We start from the raw sequence: 26,131 nt of genomic DNA, 5'->3' as shown, positions 1-26,131 counted from the left end.
CATATGTAACATCTAGATAAACACACTTGCAACAACGTCTGAAAATAGAAGAAACATTGGACAACATACGTGTACAACCATTGCAACATATGCAATATTCCGATCTACTTTTGCAACATCCGTATGAAACACTTGAAACATATCTCTAAAACATCTGAAACACTTAAAAATACGCTTGCAACATGCGCTTTCAGCGCAACATCTGCTTGTCGCTTGGAAGAATGGAGGCTCGTTGATGTGGAGCTCGACACCGACGTGGAGCACGATGCTGTGGAGTGGCGTGCAGCTTCGGTGGAGAAGGCTGCTGGCGGAATGGAGAACGCCACAACAGGCGGATGGCCCGTGGAGAGGAAGGATGGCGCGGCGGGCCGTGGCGTTGGAAGGACGGCGGCTGGTCGAGTGCGGTGGAGAGCGCCGTGGCAGCGTGGTCGCGCTGGAGCACACCGTGACGGTGCGGACGCGACAATGCGGCAAATGGAGAGAAATGGACGACGGGGCTCACGAGCGGATATGATTGGGGGTGGGGCGAGTAGATGAGCGGATACGTAAGTGGAGAGTGTTGGGCCAGTGTCTTAGCCCACCAATGGAAGCGTCCGTCCGGAGACAGACGTCCTTACCACAGCATTATCGTTGGATCAGAGGTGCATTCCGTTGCCTAGGTGCAGTGCCGAGTTCTGAAATCCTAATCAAACTACAGCGTCTGCAGCTAGCGCTCCGTTCTCGATTCGATTCCAGACCATTCGATTCCAGACCATTCAGTTCATCTGGCGATGCATTTCGTTTTCCTATTTGTTGCAATTGGATTTAAAAAATGTCTGATGGCCTCATGGCTTCCACAAAATTGGACACAACACAACACACTGCTCAGTGCAAGGTCATATGTCAAAGTGCATCCCAGGACGTCTCCAACACAAAAACATTGTCCATCAGATTGAGTTCAATTTATCATCATAATCATCGATCCATATTCTTTCTACAACACAGGCCATGCTAAACATCGTTCTAACCAGTCAGGCGGTCGACAATAATAATACAGTACATCAGATAGTAGCAATTCCTAGGAAGATCCATAAAACAGATCATTCCACGCTTGGTTGGAGCAAGTCCAGTCAAAGTGAGGACATCGCAGGCTCATCCCATGAATCCAGTGATGCCAAGCTTGTCGGCGACATTGTACATCACTAGATCATTCCATACTGGTCCAAATAATTGCTCGCCTCCAACAATAAATGTCGTGGCCCAGGTGATCAGAACAACAGAGAAGATGGTGAAGCCAATTGCCGATCGCACAACATCTGCAAAAGATGCTCACATATGTAAGAAGCTGAAAATGGCCACCGTGAGATGTAATAGCATTGACATCTAACCAGGATAGAGAGGGTAACAGTTGAACGTGTGAGAGAAGTGAAAGAATAACATTTATAATGCAGTTAAACTGGTGAGGATGGCAGTTCTGATGACAAGGCAGAGGACCAATTAAACCCAAATAACCTCTAATTATAATATTTCTTTTCTGATTATACACAGTTTACAAAGAAATCACAACCTTACAATTATTGTATCCAATCAACAAACAAGTAGAGATCAACACTGTTTAGCAAAAAAAAAAAAAAAAAAAAAAAAAGTAGAGATCAACACTGTTTAGCACATGTGAGTATTGTGGTTCTATTGAATTTGAACCAGACAGATATCCTCGAGACTCGAGAGGTGTGAGAATGTGGAAGCCTTTTCAGATGGGAAAAAATATATTCTTGGATCTATCTCTTATCCAAGGAGTATCCCAGTGAACCTCATAACAACTCGTAGCACATAACAGTATGCCACTGAGAAGCCTCAAACTGGTTGAAACAACGGTGCAATCTTCATAACAAGAAAATGGGTATGTTGTATCTTCCCAAAATTACTCGAGTATTTGATTTTGTAGATGACAATACAAAAACAATGATGCAATTTGAAGAAAGCATGGCAATATGATCATATATAAACCTAATTACTTTGTAGTTTGTACAAGCTGGGTTAGCTTCCAAATGTATGTAACTTAATTCTATAAAGATAGAATTGATGTTTCCCTGAACTAAAGGTCATTCGACTGTAGCCTCAGTTTGAACAAAAATAAAATAAAATCAAACTGATCCATCCAGAGTCGTCATAGGACGACTACTCTCCGAAGAACTCCTGTACAAGTACACGCTTGCAAGGATAATGGGAATATTTCAGCATCCGACATCCAACATCCCAAGTGATGCTAGAGTCAATACAGCACGGAACAATTTCAAACCTAAATTACGATTAAGAGCAGCTGAAATCCCCAACGCGCCACATACAAGCATCACGAAGCATCAGATCTCACGCGCGAGAAGGAAGAGAGGAGACGAGGAAGGGGTCGTAGTCTCACAGGGGCGGATGGGAGCGAAGGCGGAGGGCGAGGACGCTGCCGACGAGCGGAGGACGGGCCAGAAGTAGCAGCAGTTGATGGCCCAGAGGAAGGGGAGGCACGCGAAACCCCAGAGGAAGAAGCGGCGAGCGTGGCCCTCCACGTCCTCCAGCGGCAGCCCGAGGGGGCCGTCCACGGTCGCCCAGGCCGCCGGTGGAGGCGGGAAGCGGGGGCCGCGGGAGGACGGCCGGCGGCCGGCGGCGGATGGGCGGGGGAGGAGACCGGACTCTTCGTCTTCGGGCACTCCTGCGACCCTCGTCTCCATTGCTCTCTTCCCCTTCTCCTTTCCTCCGAGTTTTTTTTTGTTATTACTTTTCTCCCTCTTGTAACTGTTGTTGTCTTTGGTTTTCTTTCTCCGCTTGTAATAAGTTGTAGCTCCCATTTTTTTTTTGAAGATTCGTAAATCTCAAATTTAAGGTCATATTGATTATTGATACGAGGTCTAAAAACTAGTTAAAATTAGCATCAGTGCATCTAAACAAAATAGCTAATCGCTAATGTTGGGAAGCGGGCGGCCATCCATCCGGACGCCTCGCTCTGCTTACTCCCGCACGCGCCGAGCGCCCTCGCCCGCTCGGATTTGCGCCCGCCCATGCCGCGTGCCCTCGCTCGCAAGGATTCACGCCCGCCCGTGCTACGCGCCTTGACTGCAACAGCCGTCTCTACCGCGCCACGCGGATTTGTTCTGCCCGTCGCGACTGCCTCCTCCGCGCCGAGGCACCTCCATCCGCCTGCTGCAACTGCCTCCACCACGCGGGGGCGCCGCCATCCACTGTCGTGACCGTCTCCACCGCGCTAGCTCGCCGCACCGCCCGTGTCATGTTGCGCTAAAAACGTGTGTTGTAAATGTATGTTTCAGGTATTTTAAAGGTATGTTGCAGGTGTTTCGTATGGATGTTGCAAAGGTTGATCCGGATGTTGCAGATGTTGGAATAGCTATGCACGTATGCTGCAAGAGTTTGTTCCATGTTTCATTTATTTCTGACGTATGTTTTAAGTGTTTTTATCCGTATGTTGCATATATTCAATGGGTATATGTTGCAAGTGTATGTTCTAAATGTTTCATCTATTTTCGACTGTATGTTGCAATTGTTTCATATGAATGTTACAAAAGTAGATCTGCAAGTAGGGCTATTGAGCGAGGAAGAGAGAGCTAGCGCGGGGGCCATGGCGGCGTCGGCTGGTAAGCTAGCGACAGCACTCCACCGGAGGACGCGCAGGGTTACGTCTGCACTGGCGTACGTGGCCCGTTCTCCTACGACATGCTGTCTCCGGTGCCCCCGCCGGAGGTCCTAGAGCAGAAGCTTGTGGTACAGCGTAGGGAGTGCAGAACCTGGCTGTGGAGAACGACCAGGTTGTTGCGAGCCACGCCGCAGGTGACACGGCCACGCGGGCGCGGCGAGGATGAGGCCCTGCGTGGTGACGCAGGTGCAGCGTGCGGGCTCCCCTGTTATGTGGGTGCGGCGGACGCGCTTCTACGCGGGGGATGGGACAAGACGCTGAGAGTGCGTCGAACGGGAGCTGCGTCCAGATACGGGCCTGGGGTCGGACCGTCTAGGCACTAGCCTTGCTGGTAGCTAATAGGTGGGGTTAATTATTTAGCTGAGTCTTCAACTAGTTATTAGCCGACTAGCTAGCTAATTACAACCAATTTAGGTTAATTTTAGTCTCAACTAATAACTACTCTCTCTGTTCCACTTTATTTGACGTTATGGCATCTCATTTGGAGGTCTAGATTCATTCAAAGCTCCATGCATGTGGACAGACCCCATGTACAGATTCAAAGAATCTTTGATGTACTTGATACAGAGCTAAAATGTCACATAATGGGACGAAGGGAGTAGTAGTCATGGCTATCGAACAGACCCTAGGTAGGAACATATAAAAATTTAATTAACTTTCACAAGATAGCATCATACGAGTGAAAAATACAGGTTCGAATTGAATGGCACTTTCTAGGTGTATATGATAAATGATATATATGAATAATCAGTGGAAGATTATACTAGCCTAGTAGCTAAGAAAAAGGTTTTCTCTACAATTATATTGTCTAAATAGTTTTTATTTAAAATTAATTTTACAGTACATGTTATTTTTAGTTACAAGTACATTTCGATCAAATAAGTTAAATAGGATGGTTTTTGCCCGTCAACCTTCACAAAAAAGGTTTTCTAGTTTTTGAAGCCCTTCAAGATATGTAAGTTTTTTTTATAATACCAAAACACCATAGGTTACATTCAATAATGTTAAAAAAATGCAATGACATGTTGCTAAATCAATCTAAGTTTTTCCAAACATGGAAGAGCTGTGTAAACAGGCCTCTAAGAGTTCTCGCATCCATCTCTTGAAGTTAGAATTAATGTTTATGTGAAAAAAAATTCACGCTCCCATATCCAACATCCTATTTAACGGATCCTAGATCGTCTTCTCTTTTCCTCAAATTTTGGGTTACATGTTGTCCACCTTATACTTATATGTTATTTTATATAGACGAGCTATTAGAGAGAAATATTTTAGAGAGATTTTTTGTTAGGATGCCCTCTACATTAGAATTTAGGAGAACTCTTGGAGTTGATATTAACACCATGACGATTTCATGGTACCACAGCTGTGTGGCGGTACGTGCATGACACTACGGTGACATTTAGGGTATGTTTGGTTAAAACGCTTGAGTGAGGAGCTACGCCAGATAGCCACGTATAACCCATGCAAACAAAATTCGTTGATGCCTGAGACGATTGCGGAAAAATACGAAAACATGATGGGAAGCACGACGAAATGTTTTCATACATATTTTGCGGGATCTCGTATTTAGGAAGGATAGATCTGCATTAACAATATCTAAGATATATTTTAGTGGTTGTTATTGTAGCGTAAGGTCGTCGCTTCAAAACGTTAGTTCCAAAATTTGGAAATCCTCACGAGAGGGCATCAAGAAGCCCATGATGCACTTCGAGTCATGGGCATATTAAACCATAGCATTATAACAATACCCCTTTTCATTCTCATTCCTAATTAACAATCCTAGTCTTGTTCCTGTTTTTTCCGTTCATTTCCGTTTGTTTTAATCCCTAATGCTAGGTGGCCAGTTCAGTCGGTGATGAGGCTAAAGTGCTAAACACTAATTAAATGTTAACAGCCCAATTAAGCTTATGATTCTCACGAAATAATCATCAACTAATTCGCTGATTATGAAATTGGCCGTGACAAGTCACGTGGCATGAAAGGTAGTACGAAATGTGTGTTTATATTATAATAAGAAGTGCTGTACAACAGCAATTATGAATCTTGTCATCGTCGCTTTCGATGTCTTCCTTATTTTCAGCCGAGGTGGAGTAACGCCAGAATGGCAGAATTGCCTCTCGACTGTGTTGGCATTGGCATCTATGTACAACACCGTGTCCTAACCCGACGGAGCATGGCTTGGCGGTGGTGTGCTACGATGCCCTGCAACTGCGAGGGCCGCCAGGCGCCGGCCATCTCATATCCTCTCGTAGTCGAGCTTGTCCGACTGCAATGCAACAAATCACAAGCCACACACAGTGAGAGATGAGTGGTTTAGTTTCCTGATGATGCAATGCAAATTGGCAATTGGTTTCAGTACCTGAACCCAGTGGCGGACCCAGGAATTGGGAAAGACTAGGGCCAAAATTCAGTAGCGAAATATACACCATATAGGAAGGGTCGGAATTGGGAAATTAGGGACAAGAACGAATCAGAACAGATCCACCTCCCAGCTGCAACTGTGCTGTTACGCGGGAACCAGAAGAGATCGAGCACCCAGCTGCACCTGTGCTGCTACGCGGTAGCTTGCGTGTAAGCACGTTGTTGCCCTACTGCGCACGTGCGCAGCGCAGTGGCATCGGGCCACCGGCCAGCAGCCGCACGGGAGCGCTCAGCGGCTCAGGGCTGAATCCATTGATGCGTGCACCTGCTGCCTGGCACAGCCGCTTGCCCAGTCGTGCACTGTCCCGAATCGAGCTCCTAAGGCCCGAAGCGGCAAGGGCGAGGGGCAAGGTCACGAGGGAAGGCTCCGGCCTCCGGCGTGCGTCGGCAGATGCGAGATAGATCGAAGTACAAACGAGCTATGAAGCGAGGCCTGCGATGTGACTGTCCCTTGTGGAGGCCTGGTTTGCGTTCCCAAGCTAGCTATTCAGGGGTTTACCGCGCCATGACTAGGGCCACGGCCCTAGTGGCCTTAGGCCTGGGTCCGCCCATGCCTGAACCTGCTACTACTACTAACTTCTATTTATTTATTCAGACTGCAGGCACACGCAGCAGAACAGAATGTCAAGTGATAGTAGTAGATTAAGATACTACCTTGATGAGCATGTATGTTGGTAGCCATGCCGGTGGCGTCGGAATCCCTACCCAAGCGATCTGAATGCAAAAGAGAGAGGAAGACGAATTCTTTTTCATTACATTCATTCACTCGTCAGGAAAACCAATCTCACCAAGACACACGTTAATCTGAACATAGTACTGCAGGCAGAAAGCATGAACTGAAGCAGCCTGCAGCTGTGTAAAGTAATTAACGAGGAATTACCAGGGCGTATTCTCCGGTTTCAAAGTTCCTGATGTCCAAGACCTGCACTCGTTGGTTGGTAGCAAATTAAAGGACGAGAAGATATGATCTATCTATCTAGCAAATTAAGAACGAAACACTAGCAGCTGCTACCATGCACTGTGCTGATGAGGTGATCGACGATCAGCAGGTACATCAGTACATGAGCAAGCATACACTGTATATAATTAGCAAGCAAGTATTGTGACTGTGGCAAAGGCAAATTAACTAATCACCTCGCCGCGGTCTTCGTATATGTAGTCCAGCCCCTTGTAGAAGGGCGGGTGTCCAACTGACAGATACTGAAAGCATACAACGTGCACACAGATCAGGCATGTACACGACTCGGCAACTCAGCTTAAGTATATACGTTGTAGTAGCGCCTGCAATGCGAGAACGAGAGATTTTGTAAAATTTTTAGTTGAACTACTGACGTTGATGCTGTTGAGGTATTTCTCTTTGTCGACGCGCACAATCTGCCCTTTCTTCACTGCATGCATGCACGAGCCAGAAGCAAGCATCCAAAGTTGAGACCAGTTCAGTTTAGAGGAAGTAGCGGTGGTGTCAGTCGTCTTACTCGAGTAGACCGGCTTCTTCTTGAGGATCTTCTTGGGCGCCGCCGCGGCGTCTGCTGCTTTGGGAGCAGCCGGCGGCGTCTCCTCCCCGGCCGCCGCGGAGGCCCTGCAGACGGGAGCGGCGCAACGGCGCCGGGCCGCCGCCGCCGCCGCCGTCGCGACCAATAATGCCGCCGGGGACGCGCGCGGGAAGAGCGCCCGGGGCGCCGAGGCGAGGGCTTCCATGGCGCGGCGAGGGATTGCTCAGCTTGGTGGGTGGCAACAGCCAATGCAAGTCTGTCCGGACGCGCGATGTGCCACACGAGAGCCGCACCGCGACGGATAAGGCGGATGTGATCATGCGAGAGGGACGCGCGCGCTGTACAAATCGGGCCTGATGCGAAACGGGCCGTATCAAACACGAGATGGATTGAATAGCCCAGCAGGTGAGTTTCGTTTTGATGGGTCATAGCTAGCTCGCCCAAGCCTATACAGCCCAGCTCCTGCATCCACTTTTCACCGTGGAAATGGACCGCTGGAGCTCCCTAATTTTGGCCCCGTTTGACTTTACCAAGTCTCGCTTATAAGCTGAGCAACATTACAACGATCTAGAGAAACTGATGTTTGAATAAATTAGACGCTTGGCTATGGAGATTATTTCGACAACTAGAGGCCGGCGGGACCCTGAGGGAGGCGGCTTGGTGGAGGACGGACGGAGCCTCCACGGGATCCAGCCAACCTACAACATCGGGTTTTGGAGACCCACGTTTTACCAAACTGAACTAAGAGCGCTTTCAAAACAAAAAAAAAATCCTTTTCTATTCCTAACGTGTCTCACGTCTGTATAGTATCCATAAATTCAAGTTATACCCACTACTTCAATCGATCTCCCCACTACTGCCCATAAAAGAAGAGATAATTAATGGGTAAGGATGATAGGATTTGAACATGCGATGTTTTGTACCCAAAACAAACGCGCTACCAAGCTACGCTACATCCCTTTTCTAAATTGTTGTACATTGCCATTGTACACAATTCCTTTCTTATTTTCCACATCAGGAGGCAGGCGGCCGGCAGGAGCTCAGGCGGGAGTCCGAAGCCTGGTGGGGCGTGCTGGCATCCTGGAGCTCGGTGGAGGCCGCTGGCTACCGGCTATCGGTAGGGAGGAGGCCATCGGCTGTCAGGAGGGAGGCGGTGAGGTGGAGGGAGGAGGTGGTGGGGAAGGAGCACCCGCACAGGAGGAGGGGGCGAGCGCACTAGCGGGTGGGAAAAACACGAGTCGCGTTTTTCAAATTGCCGGTATGAGGTCATGTTTCGAACAACACTACGGACGATATTACAATGCGGACGCGCGATTGCAATGAGCGGGGGGTCACCATGTGTTTGGCGGGCTTTTCTAGCTTATTTGACTGAAACGCACAGTTGCCGTGGAAACAAACAGTGCTTTTGACTTTTCCTTGTATGCCTACTCTACTAGTGGACTTGTTGCTCATTGCTTTCATTGTTTTTGTTTGTAGCAAAAAAAAAAATCATGCCTGTATTCTTGGGATGAGAAGTCTTGCATTTTCGGTTCCTTAACCCGTAAGAATTTGAACCATAAATAAACATGTGAAAAAGACACCTCCTTTCAACTCCAGCTACTATGCTGAGCCAGCATGTGTATATATATGCTTAGAATACTAGCTAATCCCATTGCAGAAAGTGTGAACAAATGCAAGTGCACGAGAAAAGGGTTTGCTGATAATTTTTTTTATATAATCGCGCATCACGTCACAAATCATCGTCTCCTTTTGCTGCTGTCCTGGACTGTCAGCACCAAGAAGCGGCCGATTCCCATTCAGAAAAAAAAAAAAAACAAACTCCAAACTCCAAAGTCCGGAGGGACATGGTCCATCCATCGCCATGGATGGAGGCAGCAGTGGAGGAGCATGACACTGTTTATTTGAGCTTATTTGATTTATAAGTTGTACTTTTCAGCACATGTTTATTTGAACATGTTTGACTTCTAAATCGTACTTTTTCAACCAACAAACAATATTTTTCTAAATTACTATTTTCAGCCATGGGCCCAGACGAAACAGGGCGCTGCCTGCCCAGGTGAAAGAAAGCGAGGCGTGTGGATCTTTCCTGTCCAACAACGCCATCAGCACAGGTTTGACTTCCAACCCATATCCACCGTCGACCTGTAGAGATTCCGAGTTCCGACGGCAGGTTTCGCGGAACAGGGAAAAGCGGTTCTGGGGACCACACTGCAGTGTCTGTCAGCGGAGGCGAGAAGGCGCCGGCCGGCGAAACTCCGCTGACTTGTGGATCCAGTGAGCGAGCAACTGGCGTTTGGGACCGCGGCCGGGCAGGCGACGAGTCGACGACGCGTGCCGGCCGGCGTGCAAAAGGGACTCGGCTTTGGCATTGGTGAGCGGGCGTCGACTCTTCCAACTTCCCCATCTGACGCCCACAGCCCCGCACCCACTACGCCGCGGTCCCGCGGAGCGCGCGGTTCGTCTTCACCAACTTGTCCGAACCGGATGGGCCACGCGGCGTCGCGGCCCAATGGCTGCGCCGGCGACGGCCACGGCGACGGCGAGGTGCTGCCCTCGCGCTTCGCGCGCTTCCGCCGCCGCCTCCGCCACCGCCTCCACCGCCGCCGCGGCAACGGCGACGATTCGGCCTCCGCCAAGGCCCTCGCCGCCGAAGACTTCGCCGGCATCGCGCGCATCCGGATAGTCAAGGTACGTAGGCTGCGCGCTGCAACTCCGCTGCTACGTGCTAGTAGTCTAGTGCCTACGATATGTTTCGTTCCGCTTTGATGCGGCCAGTGGAAGCGGAATCCGTGGATTTGATTCGTATCGCATCTCTGACGCTCCGTGTTTGATCCTCTCATTCGGTTGGTGGGGACAGGCGGATATGCAGTTCAAGGACAAGTTCTTCGCGTGCCTGTCGCTCGGCGAGCGCACGTACCGCACCGAGACGTCCGACAAGTGCGTCGTCCTTGCTTTTTCCTTTCACTACCTTTACTACTCGATACTTGTCCTATGTCCATTCCATTCCATTCCTCTGCAAGAATATTCCTGTCTCACTCTCATGTCTGTGTGCTGTGTTGTGTCCCTCGAATTGTAGTAAATTTTAACTTCCACGCGGGTTCACTGAAAACTACCACAGCCAGTTACCATCCACTGCATATTGTGAATTGGCTTTGCCTGTACATCCTTCTAATTAAGAAATGCATTTCATATTGTGAATGGCTTTGCCTGTACTTTTTTTTTAAAAAAAATAATTTTGAAATGCATTTATTACCACCGTAGTGAGACATTACTATCCATACTAGTACCAGTTTTGGATTCGAATATGTGAACCTTTTTCTTTTCTTGCAGTACGCACAGGCCTGTCTGGGACTCGGTGAGTGAGCCTCACACTCTCTGTGAACCTACTGAAATGTCAATTTAAGATTGCTTTCCTCATCTAGTTAAGCATTGTTACCATAGTGCTGATAAATTTGCAGGAGAAGAAAGTTATAGTAGAGACAAATGGACCTCATATCGCACGTATCTCTGTTTTTGAGGTATGTGGCCCTTGGAATAACTAAAAGCATGTTGAGTGCTGCCCTTGGATTAACTAAAAGCATGCTATCTACGTGCTTACCTGTATGGTTTTCTGTTACAGTGTAATCATTTTATTTATACTCATGCTTCTAAACAAGCAAATTATTGGTGGACAGACTTTTATTGATGGAAGTAAAGTTATATTACAATATATAGACAGTACCTTTACAGCTTTTACTTTTATTGATGGAGGTAAAGTAAATATTAAAATATATAGACAGTGACTTTGCATTCCTTCTACTTTGCAGACGAACCGATTTTCAAAGAATACTCTGGTTGGTTACTGCGAAGTTGATCTCTTCGAAATGCTTACTAAGGTAACACTATTGTTCATCTCATCCTTAAGTCATATTTGTCTCCCTACACGGGCTATTTCTTATTTTCTTTTGGAGAGGCTCATGTCCTCTTCAGTTTAGTCGGCTGCATACCAGTTAGCTAGAGTAGACCCTAGGGAATGTTTTGTGTCTTTTAAAGTTGGAGACACTATTTCCGCTTGTTGGTGATTAAGACTAGAAGCTTTCTTTTCCTTTTCAAATGTAGATATTATGTTGGGAATGCTCCTGAACTTGAATTTTTCCGTATCAGGACTTGGAGGAACACTCTGAGGACCTTCCTCTGTTGGACCCATCGTCACCCAATACTAACGTGGGCAGCGTATCCATCTCCTGTCACATCGAAGTAACTGTTCTTGATTATTTGTCTTTTTTTATCAGAACTCACAGAGCACCGTTCATGTACTGATTTTATTTTTGTCCATTTATTCCATTGCAGGACCCTGTTGAAACAGAACAAAGCTTTGCCCGCCGTGTCTTAGCTATAGTGGTATTCTTTTAATACTGATACCATGTCTTCATATATGATTATTACTTACAAATCACATCATTGGAAGAATGGAACATGCCAACGTTTTTCATGCTATTTTTAACTAATTTTGTGCTCATGATATTTAGATATGAATCATATTAATAGCTTTTAGCTGTAACAAGTGAGTGCATTGGCACTGCAGCAGTTAAACTAAGAACTGAGGTAGGGTTTCAGCAGAATTGAAAGGAAAAATTGTTGGGATGTCCTGGATTGATGATTTTTGTATTAAAAAAACATTTAGGACTCGGCGCATTTGACTAAAAGACAATGCTCTGCAATGAGTGTGCTTGTATTATAATATGCCTTATTTACTGCAGTTGCACCTCATCTAATTTTGTTGTTGCTGTTGCTTTTACCAAGTGTCCGACTCAAAGACAATATTCTTTAATGCCCAGTGATCATAATGTTGCTGAATGCTTTCGAATATTTTTTCTCGAGTACGCAGGAGAGCTGCGTATCATTGTAATGGTTTCGAATATGATGCTCGTCAATTTCTTTTTGTGTGTATTGCCTTTATTTCTTTGTGTTCCACCCTGCAAGACATAACATTTCCTGCACTGCAACAGGACTATGATGAAGATGGAACACTTTCCTTATCTGAGTTCTCAGACTTGATGAAAGCTTTTGGTAATAAATTAGCAGTTGCAAAGGTTAGACTCCATTCCATTTTCTTGGAGAGTATGTTCCCTGTATTCAGTCCCTTCTGTTGAGTGCATCTTATTAATTTCTTTCATACATTAGATTGAAGAGCTTTTCCGTCAAGCAGATACAAATAGTGATGGCATAGTTGACATAGATGAACTGGCAGCCCTACTGGCTGATCAACAAGAAAAGTAACAATTTGCTACTTTGTATTTTGTTATGTTTTGAAATTAATTATTGCTTATCTCGTAAGTATAGCTGTATCATTGATTATGCTGCCCTCTTTTTCAGAGAACCACTTATAAGTAACTGCCCTGTCTGTGGTGAAGATCTTGGGAAATATGATAACATAAATGATATGATACATATGACACTTTGCTTTGATGAGGGAACTGGTAATCAGATTATGACTGGTGGATTTCTAACTGACAAGCAAGCTTCTTATGGGTAAGATGCTTCATTTATTGATGTGTCTAGTCTTATTTCTGCCATTTTATCTTGTTTATTATGAAATATCATGAAAATATGAGCAAGTTATACTATAGTCACATAGTTGTCATCTGCAGGTGGATGTTCAAGCTCAGTGAATGGGCACATTACTCCACATATGATGTTGGTTTGCGCTCCGGCTCTACAGCTTCACATATTCTGGTGTGTTAAGTTGTTCCATATGGTAGATTAACTTAAAAGTTTTGAGTGATGTGAGATATGGCAGTTGTACTGTGCCCTTCATTAAATCAATGCTGTGATATAAGGTTTTTGACCGGCGAACAAAGAGGATAGTCGAAGAAGTTATTGATGGAAAAATTGTATTGTCCATGAGGGCTTTATACCAATCAAAAGTAGGCCTCACTCTTATAAATACAGGTATGTTATATCGAATAATATTAGTTCGTCTCATGTTCCCACTATTAATTTAGATGATCATATGCTGTGGTCCACTAGACAGACTCACCGAAAATGATCTGTATTTGCTTCACTCCTAAGGATGGAACCATGGAATCATACTAAAGAATGCTGGTTTGCGAATTGACCTGTTGTGATGTACAACAAGCTTCCTGCAATCGATATTTAGTTGCTGAAGCAGGTCATGAACAAGAAACCAACTGTTTGGTCACCAATTACAATCTTGCATTTAAAAGGGAAGACAAAATTCCTGTAGCTCGTCACCCCCTTGTGCTTATGTAGTCTGTAGTCTGTAGGCAAGAGTAACCTAGATAACTATGGGCTACTTAGAAGCCAGTGTACAGATTCATTCAATGTAATCACAATGTTGTCATGCAGGTGCTAAAGACCTCTTGAAGAACCTATCTGAGAAGCAAGGAAAAAAGATGAACTCACCGGAATCTGCAAAAGATATTCCCAAGTTCCTTGAGTTATTTAAGGTGCAGAGTATGACTAAACCTTTTTTTACTTAATTCTTGATGAAGTACATGCACAGTTGCACATGATTTGCAAACTTAACGAACCCTAGAGATGATGTGATGTGGAAATATTCTGTGGTCCTATGTTTATGTTGTAATTTCTTACTACCACTGCCAGCTTCTGCCTGAGTTATGCTCATATGCTGTTTATCTGTATTTTTTTTTTCTTATTTTCTTTCCATATTACCATGAAAATGCACTTACTGTAAGATAATCTGCTGCTGCCCCTCTCTTCTGTTTTGCTGCAGCAGTAGAGTTGGCAATCGGTCAGCTCTGCTGACTACTGCTGAAGTATGGCAATAGGCCAACTACTTCATGTACTAGTTAGTACAAGTAGATGTATGGCAATAGGCCACTAGTTGTAGTGGCTGATCTCAGCCATGTAGGAGTAGTTGGGGCTGATCTCAGCCATACTCTTGTGTACCTTATAGCTGGTACAAGAGTTGTATATATACTCTGGTCATAGAAATGAAAAGTTCAGTTGCAACACATTCAGAGTTCAGTTCAGTGCTGGTGCTGGTGCTGTGTGTGCTCTGTTCTCATCTTATTCTACCTCTAGCCATGAGTGAGTGTTAGTGTGCTGGTGAGCTGATTGCTCACATGTGCAGGGGTTTTCTGTGCCAACACTTACAAGATACACAAATCATTATATGTCAGAGCCGTGTTAATTCCAGCACTTAGTTGTTTCACTTTTAATTTTCAAGTAACATAAGTAGTATGGAGTTAAAAGTCCTTGTCCTTGGATATATATGGAATAAAACTTTAAATTACAACAAAATTCTAAAAAATACTGTACTTTTTTCGAAGCTTTCACAACAATTTCCTATCCTTCAAATGGTGCAAAGATATATATAGAATATCCGCTATGTGAAGGTGTGATCCCAGAAATGTATACTGGTTATTGAAGGCCTGCTTTTGGTGAATGATAGAAAACACAAAAGCAGGAGAACAACAAACCCTTTTCCCCATTCAATTTCTATTTTTTAATTTACATAGAGTCCTTGGAGGTAATACAAAATCCATTCTTCATTTGTTTTTTCTTTGGGAGCAAAAATCAGTCTTTATCTGTTATCTTTTCAGCTCAACCTTAACTGTGTGGGAATTTGGTCCATGGATGAGTCTTCGTCAATAGCTTGACTATCTCTGTTGAGTCTTGCTAAAATGCTAGCCATTTGGTCTTGATATTTACCTGTTGATCCATTTTGTTGCTTATCTATCTGAAATTCTGAATGTAGTTTGATCATTTGCATTTATATAAACCATTGTTGTCAACTTAGATATACATTGTATATAACTGCAGGGTCAAATTAATATGGATGAGGTCAAGGACCCTATTGAAAGTTTTAAGGTATGTATCTATAGTAGTAATTCAAGCCATCATGTTTACTATCTGTTGGACTTCCTATGACACCAATGTTTTTGGAATGAAGTAATAATAGACATTGATGGGATGGCACATTTGATTTGATTTTGAAAAGTCTTATGTATGGGCTGAATTAGTTTTTTTTTTCTTTGTAGACTTTTAATGAATTTTTCATTAGAGGTCTGAAGCCTGGTGCCAGACCAATTGCACATGGTGACCAAGACAGTGTTGCTACTTGTGCTGCTGATAGCCGTTTAATGGCTTTCAGTTCCGTTGATGAGAGCACAAGGCTTTGGATCAAGGTAAAGGCACTAGTTGACTAAGAGATGAGACTTATTGAGACATGTCCATGCAAAGCACAACGCGTGATCCTTCATATGGTAGAATGTTTAGTTGATGTCTCACTGTAGTATCCTTCTGTTCCTAGGGCCGCAAATTTTCAATTGAGGGTCTCCTAGGGACCAGTGTGCACTCAGATGCTTTAAGCAATGGATCATTGGTCATTTTCCGGCTCGCACCTCAGGTACAGATTTTAATCTCCTTGTTAAGATAAAATCCTTACTTTTAAAAGCTCAATGTTTTGTCGAAAATATACTCTGGAATCATGAGTATTAACACTTTGTAATGTGCAGGATTACCATAGGTTTCATGTGCCAGTCTCAGGAACTGTGGAGAAATTTGTGGAAATTCCTGGGTGCCTGTACACGGTATATAATACTTGTATCGGAAGTATATCGGCATGTTTGTGTTATAAATTTCTTGTCATTTCTCAGCATCTTGCTGATGCTGGTCTATTTGCATTTGACAGGTCAATCCCATTGCTGTGAATAGCAAGTATTGCAATGTATTCACTGAGAATAAAAGAGTTGTCTCAATAATATCAACTTCCGAGTTTGGAAAGGTTTGCATTTTTTCTCTTTTACATTCTTATGTTGGATCAATTTTTTTTATTGAATATTGGATTAATTTTACCTCCTAAAGTTGTCAGCAAACTCAACAGAAAAGGGTGTGCAATGCTCATGTAGTTTAGAATCTTCCCTAGTATTTATTGAATAGTTCGAACTGGTCTGATCTGATGCTACAGTTGAATTTGTCAATGTATGTTAAAATTGATTGTTTATCAGGGTCTTTCTGCATATTTTTTTGGAGCAACACGAATGTCAAAATATATTTTATGATTCACTTGTTTACCGTTTCTTTGAGATGAACTGATTATAAAGTCAATACAGCCTGAAGCTTAGCTGCCCTTTACTCATCATGCAATGACTTTTCTTGTTCCTGATGGCATGGTTCAGGTAGCATTTGTTGCGATTGGAGCAACCATGGTAGGAAGCATCACGTTCTTGAAAAAAGAGGGTGACTACGTCCACAAAGGAGATGAGGTATTTTTCATGCATTTCCTCTTAATATATTGTGATAATTTCTTCTGATGTTTGTGTGAAGGTGTAAAATTATCTGTTCCATCTTTTTTTCTCTCTTCCAGTTTGGGTATTTCTCCTTTGGAGGGAGCACAGTGATATGCGTCTTCGAGAAGGTTCTCTCATGCTTCTCTGCTTGCTAACTATTTGTCCATTTTATGCATAAAAAATTGTTGCCACTCATACATGCAGATTCTAAAACGAAATTATTGCTCATGAAACTTTGACTCTGCGTGGCAGGATGCGATCCAATTTGATGCTGATCTTGTGGCAAACAGCGAAAGGTCACTGGAAACCCTTGTTTCTGTTGGTATGACTCTGGGCGTCTCGACAAGGAACAAGGGGCTGCAGGTCCCGGATCTGCAGAAATTTTCGCTTGAATGACGTAGGTAATATGTGATACAATTAGGACGTCCTCCATGTTACATAGCTGTAAATTGCGTGCAGGTTAACAGTAGGGTGTATTTGCAACTAGCAACTGCCACTTGCACCCTGTTCGCTTATGCTGAAATTTGGCTTATGCGAAAAAATAGTGCTGAATAAGCTCAAGTGAACAGTTAGAAAACAAAGATTTGAAACATACAGTAGCATTTAGTGCCAGATGTTAACTAGAATCATACTGATCCACGCATCTTGATGTGGACTCACAAGATTGTTGCACTTAAGCCTTGTTTAGTTCCCCCCCTAAAGTTTACTATATATCAAATCGGATGTTTGGACCACGTGCATGAAGTATTAAATATAGACTAAAAAAATAACTAATTGTACAGATCGTGACTAATTTGTGAGACGAATTTTTTTAAGCCTAAGCAGTCTATGATTTGACAATGTGGTGCTACAGTAAACATGTGCTAATGACGGATTAATTAGGCTTAATAAATTTGTCTTGCGGATTACTGTGGACTTCTGTAATTTGTTTTATTATTACTATCCGAAAACTCACATGTGACATCCCTAAACTTTATCCCTAGATTTAAACACCACCTTAACAGTTTTCTCAAGTCCTAATCATGAGACACCGGGCCTGTATATGATACTCCAGATCATAAATGGCACATCTTCCAAAACCAATTAGTTAGGATTTACCAATACAGTACATGAATTTCCTACCCGAGGATAGGCAGACTAGAGGATTCCTGGCCTAGAATGGAAGGGGAAGTAGGGAGTGGTGGAGGCAGCCTTGTCAAGATCGCTCCTCTGCTCCTTCTTCTTCCCCTCATCCTGCTTCACTCCTTGTTGCTTCTCCTGCTGCTTCTTGGTGATATTATTGTCATGAGAGTCTTTGATGGAAGACGAAGATGGTGAGGATGGCTTCTTGGGGAACACCTTGGCGAGCGATGGCATGCAGGAGAGTCCCATATGGGCTCTGGTCTGCTGCTCCAGTTCTCCTGACGATTGGGCGTTTGTGTGCTTGTTTGACAGTCTTGACTGCTCTCGTGTTTGAAATTGGAAATTTGGAATGCCAGGTGATGCTCTCGGCAAACACCCATTTGGCCATATTTATATGGGACTGGGAGAGTGGAGTGGAGGTGCCTCCAAGTACCAAGCTTTCAAGAAATAACGTAGCACGTGGTCAGCACTGCGTGACCTATATGCTTACGTCACAAATATCACTGGTGGTGATATTTAGCACCTTGCATTTTTTTTTGGGCTCTCGTGGCTTCTTTTCTTTGCATTGCCCACCGCTGACCCTGCAGGTGATTGTCCATATAATAGCCTATGCTTTATTAGCTCTCAGGCTCTGATCGCTGGTTTCTGCTGTGACGATACTGACTAAACGTGCAGTTGCATGGCTTGTTCAAATAATAATATGTCATTCACCAATCACCATGGGTATCTGAACAAGCCCTAGGAGATAACAAAAGCTTCCGATCGGATATATAACAAATTACTGTGATGACCAAGAACTACACTAGCATTTAGGAATAAAGACAAATGTAATTTGAACTGTCAAAGCCAAATGTCAATAGGTTCAAAAAAAAGAAGAAGCCATTTAAGAATAAAGACTTGGCATGCCGCTTGTGTCATTTCTGAAATGGTGCAGGCGGCGGCGTGATACAGGAGTATTCTAGTCAATTAGTTAAACAAACACCAAAAGATTAGTACATATGGCACCAGGTTACTTCTGAATGCTCGTCGACCCAAACAGATCAATCAGATAAGAGGTAGTAATTCAAATATTCAATGGAGTAGAAATGGACGTGATGCTTTCTAATCTAAACTTGAAATGATGTCACTCCATTCACAAGAATATTTTGCGGGACCTCACATTTTTTAGTTCCATTTTGTAGTCATGCCTTTTCAGACCATCAGGACGATACCAAGTCGGCAAGGGCACAGGCCATCTGTAGTATAGTTCAACAATATGGCCACACTGTAATGCCATCCATAAATTTATAGTACGATTGAACTTATAGTGATTATTATTAGATGCAGCAGAATAAATACCTATTAAATTTGACACTGCGATCACCAGCAATAGTCCAGTCAAGCTTATTGGATGCATAATCATCAAGGCCAGCTTCATCAATGGTCCTAATAAACACACCAAAGAATATATTTAATTGATTTATGATGCTTTACAGAACCAGCTATCATAGATTGCTTGCACAACTTCTGTACATCCTCAAGACCTGAATACACTGCATAACAACAAGAACTTGAATACCCCAAAAGAACAAGGCATACCTTTTTTTTTCTTCTCAAAAGGTCCCAAGACATGGAGGTTCGCGTCCCACTTTAAGTACGGGGTTCCATCTGCGTACTTGTCATACAAGTTCATGCCAACAAATTTCCCGTCAAAATCAAGAAGGGGCCCTCCAGTGCCGGCCTATAACAGGCCGGTAAAAGGAGAAATCTTCATTGGTAATTTCGTAATTAACTAATTAATACACAGTCCAATGCAACCATGATCATCAACCATGTAATAATAGGAGAGAAGATAGCAGACATACTTTAGTGATTCTACATGTAGAAAACATAAGAAATTTGCAATCATATGTGCACATCATGCAAGCCTTTTCCCCTCTTGAGGCCATTAATTCGCTGGATTCGAAGATACACCCCACAGCTACTACTTCACAATCCTTAAGCAACTGATGTTAGCTAATGATCCAAACATGTCTAATATTAGCTAAGAGTTGGGTCAGACCATGGACGTAATAGTTAGCTAGCTAATATTAGCTATGAGCTATTTTTTTTAATGTGTAGCTATGAGCTATTAGCTAACTATTAGTACATGGTCTGCGCCTATTAATATCTCTAGGCGTAATGTACCAATTTTTTTTTGATTTATAATCTTCTTTCGCTCACAAAGGACACGTATTGAAAAATACTATTTGTCGGACATAATTATGAAATTTCCTGAAGTAAATTTACTATCAATTCAAATTTAACTATTCGTTCTAAATATCACAGATCGGAAACACTGTAATGGTAAACATGATGTTGTTTTGGTTCCGCTTCTTTTCTCGGATTGGACTCCAAGCTTTTTCCCTGCAGTCCACAGAAACATCCTTTCACTCGTGGTGGGAGAGAGTGAGCAATGCTGCTAGTGACATGGTAAGGAAAGGAATCAACTCTCTCATAATCCTGGGAGCTTGGACCTTATGGACACACCGCAACAGATGTGTTTTTGATGGTGCAGAAGATGACAGAAGGTTGTGGTCTTTGGCGGAGGCTTGAGGACTATCCCTCTTGTGGATGCCCTCGCTCCGGGTGGTTAGCGCCCTGTCTATTGTGGTCGTGTTTTCTCTGTCACGGGCGCGTTAGTTAGTGTGTTGTGTTGTATGGGTTCTTACCCCTTTTTATTATCTTATTAATATAATGAAGCGTAGCTTTTCTGCGTTTTTGAGAAAAAAATAAACATGATGCTATTTGGGCAAGCTTTCAATAGAAGATGGGCCAATGTTCCTTTGGTCTTGTTGACACCATATCTTCATGTGGTCCCTGTAGACTAGGTCACGCTGCCCCTATGTGGTGGCACCATCCCGGGAGGGCGAGTTTTTGGTTCGAACTTGATTCAAATGGCAACATCCAGTACAAAAACCATTAGCGCTGCACTTTGTACTATCAAAGCCACGTGCCAATGGAATACCATTTAAAAATTAGCATGGCACATTTCAGTTCTTGAATGGTACTCCATAACCTAAGTGTTCCCAAATGCATTAAACAAGGCAGCACCATCGTCGAGTAAATTAAACATGGACCTGAACGGTTTGATTACGAATATGACATGTAGTACAACGTAAGCAGAGAGCCCAAGTATAATTACACAGCTAAGCCCAAAATAGTAACAGTTCACAAATAGGGCGCCATACGTGTGGCAAAAAGGTCACTTCTGGATGCTTGTCAGTTGCACAACCCAAACAGGTCCATCAGATGAGATATATGAAGATAGTAAATCAATGGAGTAGGACGTGATGCTGATGCCTTCAAAACTTGCAATGATGTCACCCCATTCATGTGATGATGTCACTCCATTCACAAGAATATTTTACGGGACCTCACATTTCTAGTTCCATTTTGTAGTCATGCCTTTTCAGATCATTAGGACGATACCAAGTCGGCAAGGGCACATGCCAACTGTAGTTCAATGATATGGCAACAATGTAATGTCATCCAACATTGAACTTATATAGTAATAATTATTAGATGCACCAGAATACCTATCAAGCATGACACTGCAATCACCAGCAATAGTCCAGTCAAGCTTAGTAGATGCATAATCATCAAGGCCAGCTTCATCAACGGTCCTACAAAACACACCAAAGAAGATATTTAATTGATTAATGATGCTTAATTTACAGAACCTTCTATAATAGATTGCTTACACAACTCTTGTAAATCCTCCAGACCTAAATACATTACATGACAAGCACTTAAATATACCCAAAAAGAAATAGGCATACCTTTTTTTCTTAAAATGTCCCAGGACATTGAGGATCACGTCGCATGGTAGGAACGGGGTTCCACTTGCGTAGTTGTCGTACGTAGAAGTTCATGCCAACAATATTTCCATCAAAATCAAGAAGGGGCCCTCCAATGCCGGCCTAACAGGTAAAAGGAGAAGTCTTCATTGGAAATGTCGAACAGATATCGTAATTAACTCATTAATACACAGTCCAATGCAACCATGATTATCAACCGTGTAATAACAGGAGAGAAGATATCAGACTTACTTTAGTGATTGTACATGTAGAAAACATAAGAAATTTGCAATCATATGTGTACAACATGCAAGCCTTTTCCCCTCTTGACGCCATTAATTCGCCGGATTTAAAGATACATCCCAAAGCTACTACTTCACAGTCCTTAAGCAACTGATGTTGAATTTTTAGTGAATGGCTATGGCTAGGACGGTAATCGTTGACCCTGACTAGAGGAATATTGTAATGTAAATTATAATGTTGCAATATCCCAGCTGCTCGTTTTTTGCTTGGAAGCAGCACTTCAATCTGCAAATGAATTAAGACTTCATTGATTGATTCATAAAAAGAACAGGGATCACATGACAGCTAGAAGCACCAACCCTCAAGTTTTTCACAATCCCATATCCACAATGAGAATCTCTAGTCAAGCTCGCTGTAGTCAGAATAGCTGTACATCCATTCCATTCAATGAAGTGCATGCAAAAAACCTTTTTTTCTCCTGCATACATAATTGATCACTAGTTAGTTGTGATCAGATACATGTATGAGATAGTAAAAAGAACAGTACTGTAAAATCACCACTGAATGAAGCAACTGCAACGATATTCTCATGTACGTTGGAGGCAACTGTTTCGCTTAGTTCGCTCCAGGCACCTTTACCATATATATCGCTAAAAGGCTCTTCAAAATTATTAGCCAAAATAATGTCGTCTGGATCAAAACACATTGTACAATATTTGTAAGTGGGACAACAAAGCAGTAAAAAACCACAAATCATGTGGATCCAATAGCCTGTGCAATTTTGCAGGTAACTTTGATGAGTTTTGTGAGGAATTTGGAGTTACATATCGGTATTGTTGTTCCCAGAGGTTGAACAAGAAATATCTGATGGATGTTGCTTCTGAAATAATGTTCAAGGTTATCAAATATTTCTCTGTTGATCTGATTTTTTGTCTTTTGTTTCACATAATTCTCATTATTAGGGTTTCTTAATCGGGTACTGAATTTCACTGTGCTTAATTCCTCGGTGGATCGTTGGGATGAGCTGATGGAAGATCATGCTTCTAGACTGGAAAGTTATAAAAAACTTTTTGGGGACGAGGATACTGATGGTTCCCACAATAACAAAATTGATATCAGCAATGAAGAAATCTCTGAGGGGAAACCAAGCGAGAAGTAGCAGCTGCATGTGGAGAAGAGTTTTTCTAAGAAGAGAAAGCATGCTGATTGTGAGGATCTGCAGGTATGTTTCAGTATTGGGTTTTACTAATCCCACCTTGTTTGACCACTGAACTATGTTAATGAATAAGCATATTTACTTGAATCACCATAATAATAGTGTAGTTAAAACTGAAATTGATGTGATGTTCTATTTGGGGAACCTCATTGTAGGAACCGGAGCCAATGGATGAGGAGCCTCCAGTTGCAAATAAGGTATGTCACAATCGCCAGTTTTCAACCATGTTCGAATGATGTAATTAGAATAATTTTATCAGTTGACATTTTAGATTTCATCAAACATAGTATCATGCATGCTTAAGTTAGGAACTTAACCACTAACCTACCCTTACTTTCTTTTTTAACCACCCAACTCCACCACATGCTACGACGACCGGCGTTCTCGGCGCCCAACCCTCTGCCCCGGCACCCCAGGCTCACGTCGCCGGCGCTTCCTCCTAGCTGGATCCACAGCTGCTCTGATACCATGTAAGCGGGAGAAAGAACAATGAGGACGACTCAATTGTATTAATTAGAGGCTTACGCCTTTATACAAGTACATCACTGTCAGATAATTGACGAAGCTAGCTACATTCAAGGAGAGCCTTAGGACGTGTGAACGTCTGAAATCCTTAGGCCTCCTTTGGAACAAAGGAAAAATGGAGGAATTTCATAGGATTTGAATCCTATAGGAAAAATTCCTATGTGATCTGGAACAAAGAATTGAGCATCTATTCCTATGACATTCCTATGGAATGGCTTGTTCCATAGAAATTTTGGATGATTCTCAACATGAGGTCCAACCTCTTGGAAAGCATCATCTGCGTCTATCTCTCTCATCTATTTCCTGTGTTTTCCCTACGCTCCATCGAAACAACCATTGTTTTCCATTCTGTAGGATTGAACATAATAGGGCACTCCAATACTGTTTTTTCCCTATACCTCTGTTTTGAGAATCTTGTGTTCCAAAGGAGCCCTACATGGTGAAAGCCAGTTGAGCAACAAGGTGATTTTAAAGTTATAGTTTATATGTGAATTTGTGTTGGAATATGTTGCCATTATCCTTACAATTTGTGGACGGTCTTTTCTTCCATAATGCATTTCCCGCTCGACCCCACCAGATTGAGAGTCGTGTGGTAGGACCAGTGTGATCGTGATGGTCTCTCTCTCTCTCTCTCTCACACACACAGAAGGAGTGCAACCACATCTGGTTTAGGGCAATGCCACCTAAAGCTAGCTAGGACATTAATTTGATGATAACATGATGTTGGCCAACACATGGCCCATAATCAATAACAATATCTCTGTTATCCATGCATGACAGCAGGTCCCACAACCTAAAAACATGCCCACTAGATGTGCATGTCATGAGGGATTATGTTGAAATCACACATTATGTCCATGTTGTGTAAAACCGCTCTGAAAGACGACAGGGCTAAAATAGAATTGATTAATTTTAAATTTCAATGTTGCAAATTAGACGGACTTGAAGTCAAGTACTGGGGCGACTAAACTGTGTGTTCTGCCCAGACGAGATGCACTCATCTATGATTGGATTGTAGATGCATTCTTACATACTTTTTTCTCTAATTAGGTTAAAGAAGGAAGTGTGAAAAAGTGGGCATGTGTATGTTTTGCACCTTTGCCGGACTACAGAATTCAGAAATTCTCTGGAAAGCTCCGAGACATATGGGTCTCCATTGGAATGGTAAATTACTGCACTGTTCAGAACCAAGGGTTTCAAGTAATCACATATGACTCATCTGACTGCAACTATCAACATGATAGGATTTTGTCTGGCTTCCATTATTGTTCGTGAAGAAAAAACCAGCTTGTTCCAAGGATATAGAAGAATGTTTGTGGGATGCGTATGAAGAGTTCGTGGATGATTATGATTTCCAATGCAAGTTAGACCTTCTCACTGTAATTCTGCCCCAAGACAGAGATTTTCATGGTATGTAAGTTATATTATGCATCAGAAGCAAATTTGATTTACCTTTTTTTTACAGTGCCATGTGCAATTTCGTAGGGAAAGTTGAAGAAGTGTGTACACATATGTGGGTTGTATGTCAATACTTTTGGCCCATATTTGCTATTCTGCCAATAAATGAGTATCTGCGGAAAGCCGCTCAAGAAATAAGACACAAGGTTATCTTTTCCCTCCTCCTCTGGTGTTATTTTTGTTTGTTACATAGTTCTCATGTTTGAAGTTATTTCTTAGGTTGTAGGGCGTGGTCAGCTGCAACCCTTTGTACGCAAGGCCATACCATTTCTGTCAGAACACACGGTTGTTTTCAGTGTTGACATCTCTCCCGAGAAGCGTGGGATTTCTCTTTTCTCTGTATGTCTAACATGTCTCTAAATCTGTCGGGTAGATAATCATTAAATGGCCTTCCAAAAATTTGTTACACATAACAGTGGGCAATCATATTTTGGTGGATTCATGTAGGTGGTGGCGTCAATGAACTGGCCTGAAGTAAGTAGGTATAAACATTTGGTCCGTTGTAAACAACAGATATGGTCTGAAGTCGTAGATGACGAGTTGATCAGGTAATTTTTTAATTTGAGTATGATTCGTAGTGTCACTGTGTCACTTGTTCATTTAGGGAGCTAACCGTCTTTTAACAGGGAGCTTCTGCATGAATTCTACCAGGAAACAATGAAAAGACATAAAAGAGTAATCTTCTTCAGGTAGATATTTGTAATGCTTCCATCTTTCGCCCAGTTGAATGAATGAGGTTTGTTGACAGTGCATCACCCTGCCTAGGCATGAAGTTAGAAGTCTTAGCGACCACACTTATGATGATGAAATAGCTGCTGTTAGAGAGGTAGGCATGCAGTATGATGTGCTTTACTATATCTAGTGCTTGGTTGGACACTCATTTTGATGCTTTTGTGGTT

At 42.9% G+C, this 26,131-nt stretch overlaps 3 protein-coding genes and 1 pseudogene across 3 annotated transcripts; 1 reads left to right on the top strand and 3 right to left on the bottom strand.

Annotated features, from left to right (window-relative positions):
* Positions 1-902: 902 nt before the first annotated feature.
* Positions 903-2,746, bottom strand: LOC136454063 (probable gamma-secretase subunit PEN-2). The gene is made up of 2 exons (XM_066454618.1): positions 2,396-2,746; positions 903-1,295 (listed from the first exon to the last, which is right to left on the bottom strand). The coding sequence occupies exons 1-2, from the start codon at positions 2,697-2,699 to the stop codon at positions 1,132-1,134; spliced, it is 468 nt and encodes a 155-aa protein (XP_066310715.1). The 5' UTR covers positions 2,700-2,746; the 3' UTR covers positions 903-1,131.
* Positions 2,747-5,662: 2,916 nt separating this feature from the next.
* LOC136454062 (NAD(P)H-quinone oxidoreductase subunit O, chloroplastic-like) lies at positions 5,663-7,872 on the bottom strand. Its single transcript, XM_066454617.1, has 6 exons — positions 7,576-7,872; positions 7,433-7,488; positions 7,235-7,300; positions 6,981-7,022; positions 6,755-6,814; positions 5,663-5,945 (listed from the first exon to the last, which is right to left on the bottom strand). Exons 1-6 carry the CDS (start codon positions 7,796-7,798, stop codon positions 5,916-5,918), a joined length of 477 nt encoding a protein of 158 aa, XP_066310714.1. The 5' UTR covers positions 7,799-7,872; the 3' UTR covers positions 5,663-5,915.
* Positions 7,873-9,952: 2,080 nt separating this feature from the next.
* On the top strand, positions 9,953-17,613 carry LOC136454061 (phosphatidylserine decarboxylase proenzyme 2-like). The gene is made up of 21 exons (XM_066454616.1): positions 9,953-10,281; positions 10,451-10,530; positions 10,924-10,948; positions 11,052-11,111; positions 11,400-11,468; positions 11,737-11,829; positions 11,923-11,973; positions 12,582-12,665; positions 12,757-12,848; positions 12,949-13,104; positions 13,224-13,308; positions 13,413-13,524; positions 13,942-14,042; positions 15,382-15,429; positions 15,600-15,746; positions 15,872-15,967; positions 16,077-16,151; positions 16,253-16,345; positions 16,740-16,826; positions 16,928-16,978; positions 17,103-17,613. The coding sequence occupies exons 1-21, from the start codon at positions 10,078-10,080 to the stop codon at positions 17,244-17,246; spliced, it is 1,953 nt and encodes a 650-aa protein (XP_066310713.1). The 5' UTR covers positions 9,953-10,077; the 3' UTR covers positions 17,247-17,613.
* A 1,843-nt stretch (positions 17,614-19,456) lies between these two features.
* LOC136455590 (uncharacterized) lies at positions 19,457-22,739 on the bottom strand (annotated as a pseudogene).
* Positions 22,740-26,131: the final 3,392 nt, after the last annotated feature.

Source organism: Miscanthus floridulus, chromosome 5, assembly GCF_019320115.1.
Source record: "Miscanthus floridulus cultivar M001 chromosome 5, ASM1932011v1, whole genome shotgun sequence".
Taxonomy (NCBI): Eukaryota; Viridiplantae; Streptophyta; class Magnoliopsida; order Poales; family Poaceae; genus Miscanthus; species Miscanthus floridulus.
The sequence above is the reverse complement of the archived record's forward strand: the minus strand, read 5'-3'. Positions and strand labels throughout refer to the sequence as shown.

Coding starts and splice junctions, on each gene's coding strand:
- LOC136454063 (XM_066454618.1), bottom strand. CDS start 2,699: ATGGAGACGAGGGTCGCAGGAGTGCCCGAAGACGAAGAGTCCGGTCTC. Junction 1,296..2,395: donor CTTCGCTCCCATCCGCCCCT/GTGAGACTACGA, acceptor CATCTTTTGCAG/ATGTTGTGCGATCGGCAATT.
- LOC136454062 (XM_066454617.1), bottom strand. CDS start 7,798: ATGGAAGCCCTCGCCTCGGCGCCCCGGGCGCTCTTCCCGCGCGCGTCC. Junction 7,489..7,575: donor GAAGAAGCCGGTCTACTCGA/GTAAGACGACTG, acceptor GCATGCATGCAG/TGAAGAAAGGGCAGATTGTG. Junction 7,023..7,234: donor TATACGAAGACCGCGGCGAG/GTGATTAGTTAA, acceptor CAACGAGTGCAG/GTCTTGGACATCAGGAACTT.
- LOC136454061 (XM_066454616.1), top strand. CDS start 10,078: ATGGGCCACGCGGCGTCGCGGCCCAATGGCTGCGCCGGCGACGGCCAC. Junction 10,531..10,923: donor CGCACCGAGACGTCCGACAA/GTGCGTCGTCCT, acceptor CTTTTCTTGCAG/TACGCACAGGCCTGTCTGGG. Junction 14,043..15,381: donor AGTTCCTTGAGTTATTTAAG/GTGCAGAGTATG, acceptor ATATAACTGCAG/GGTCAAATTAATATGGATGA.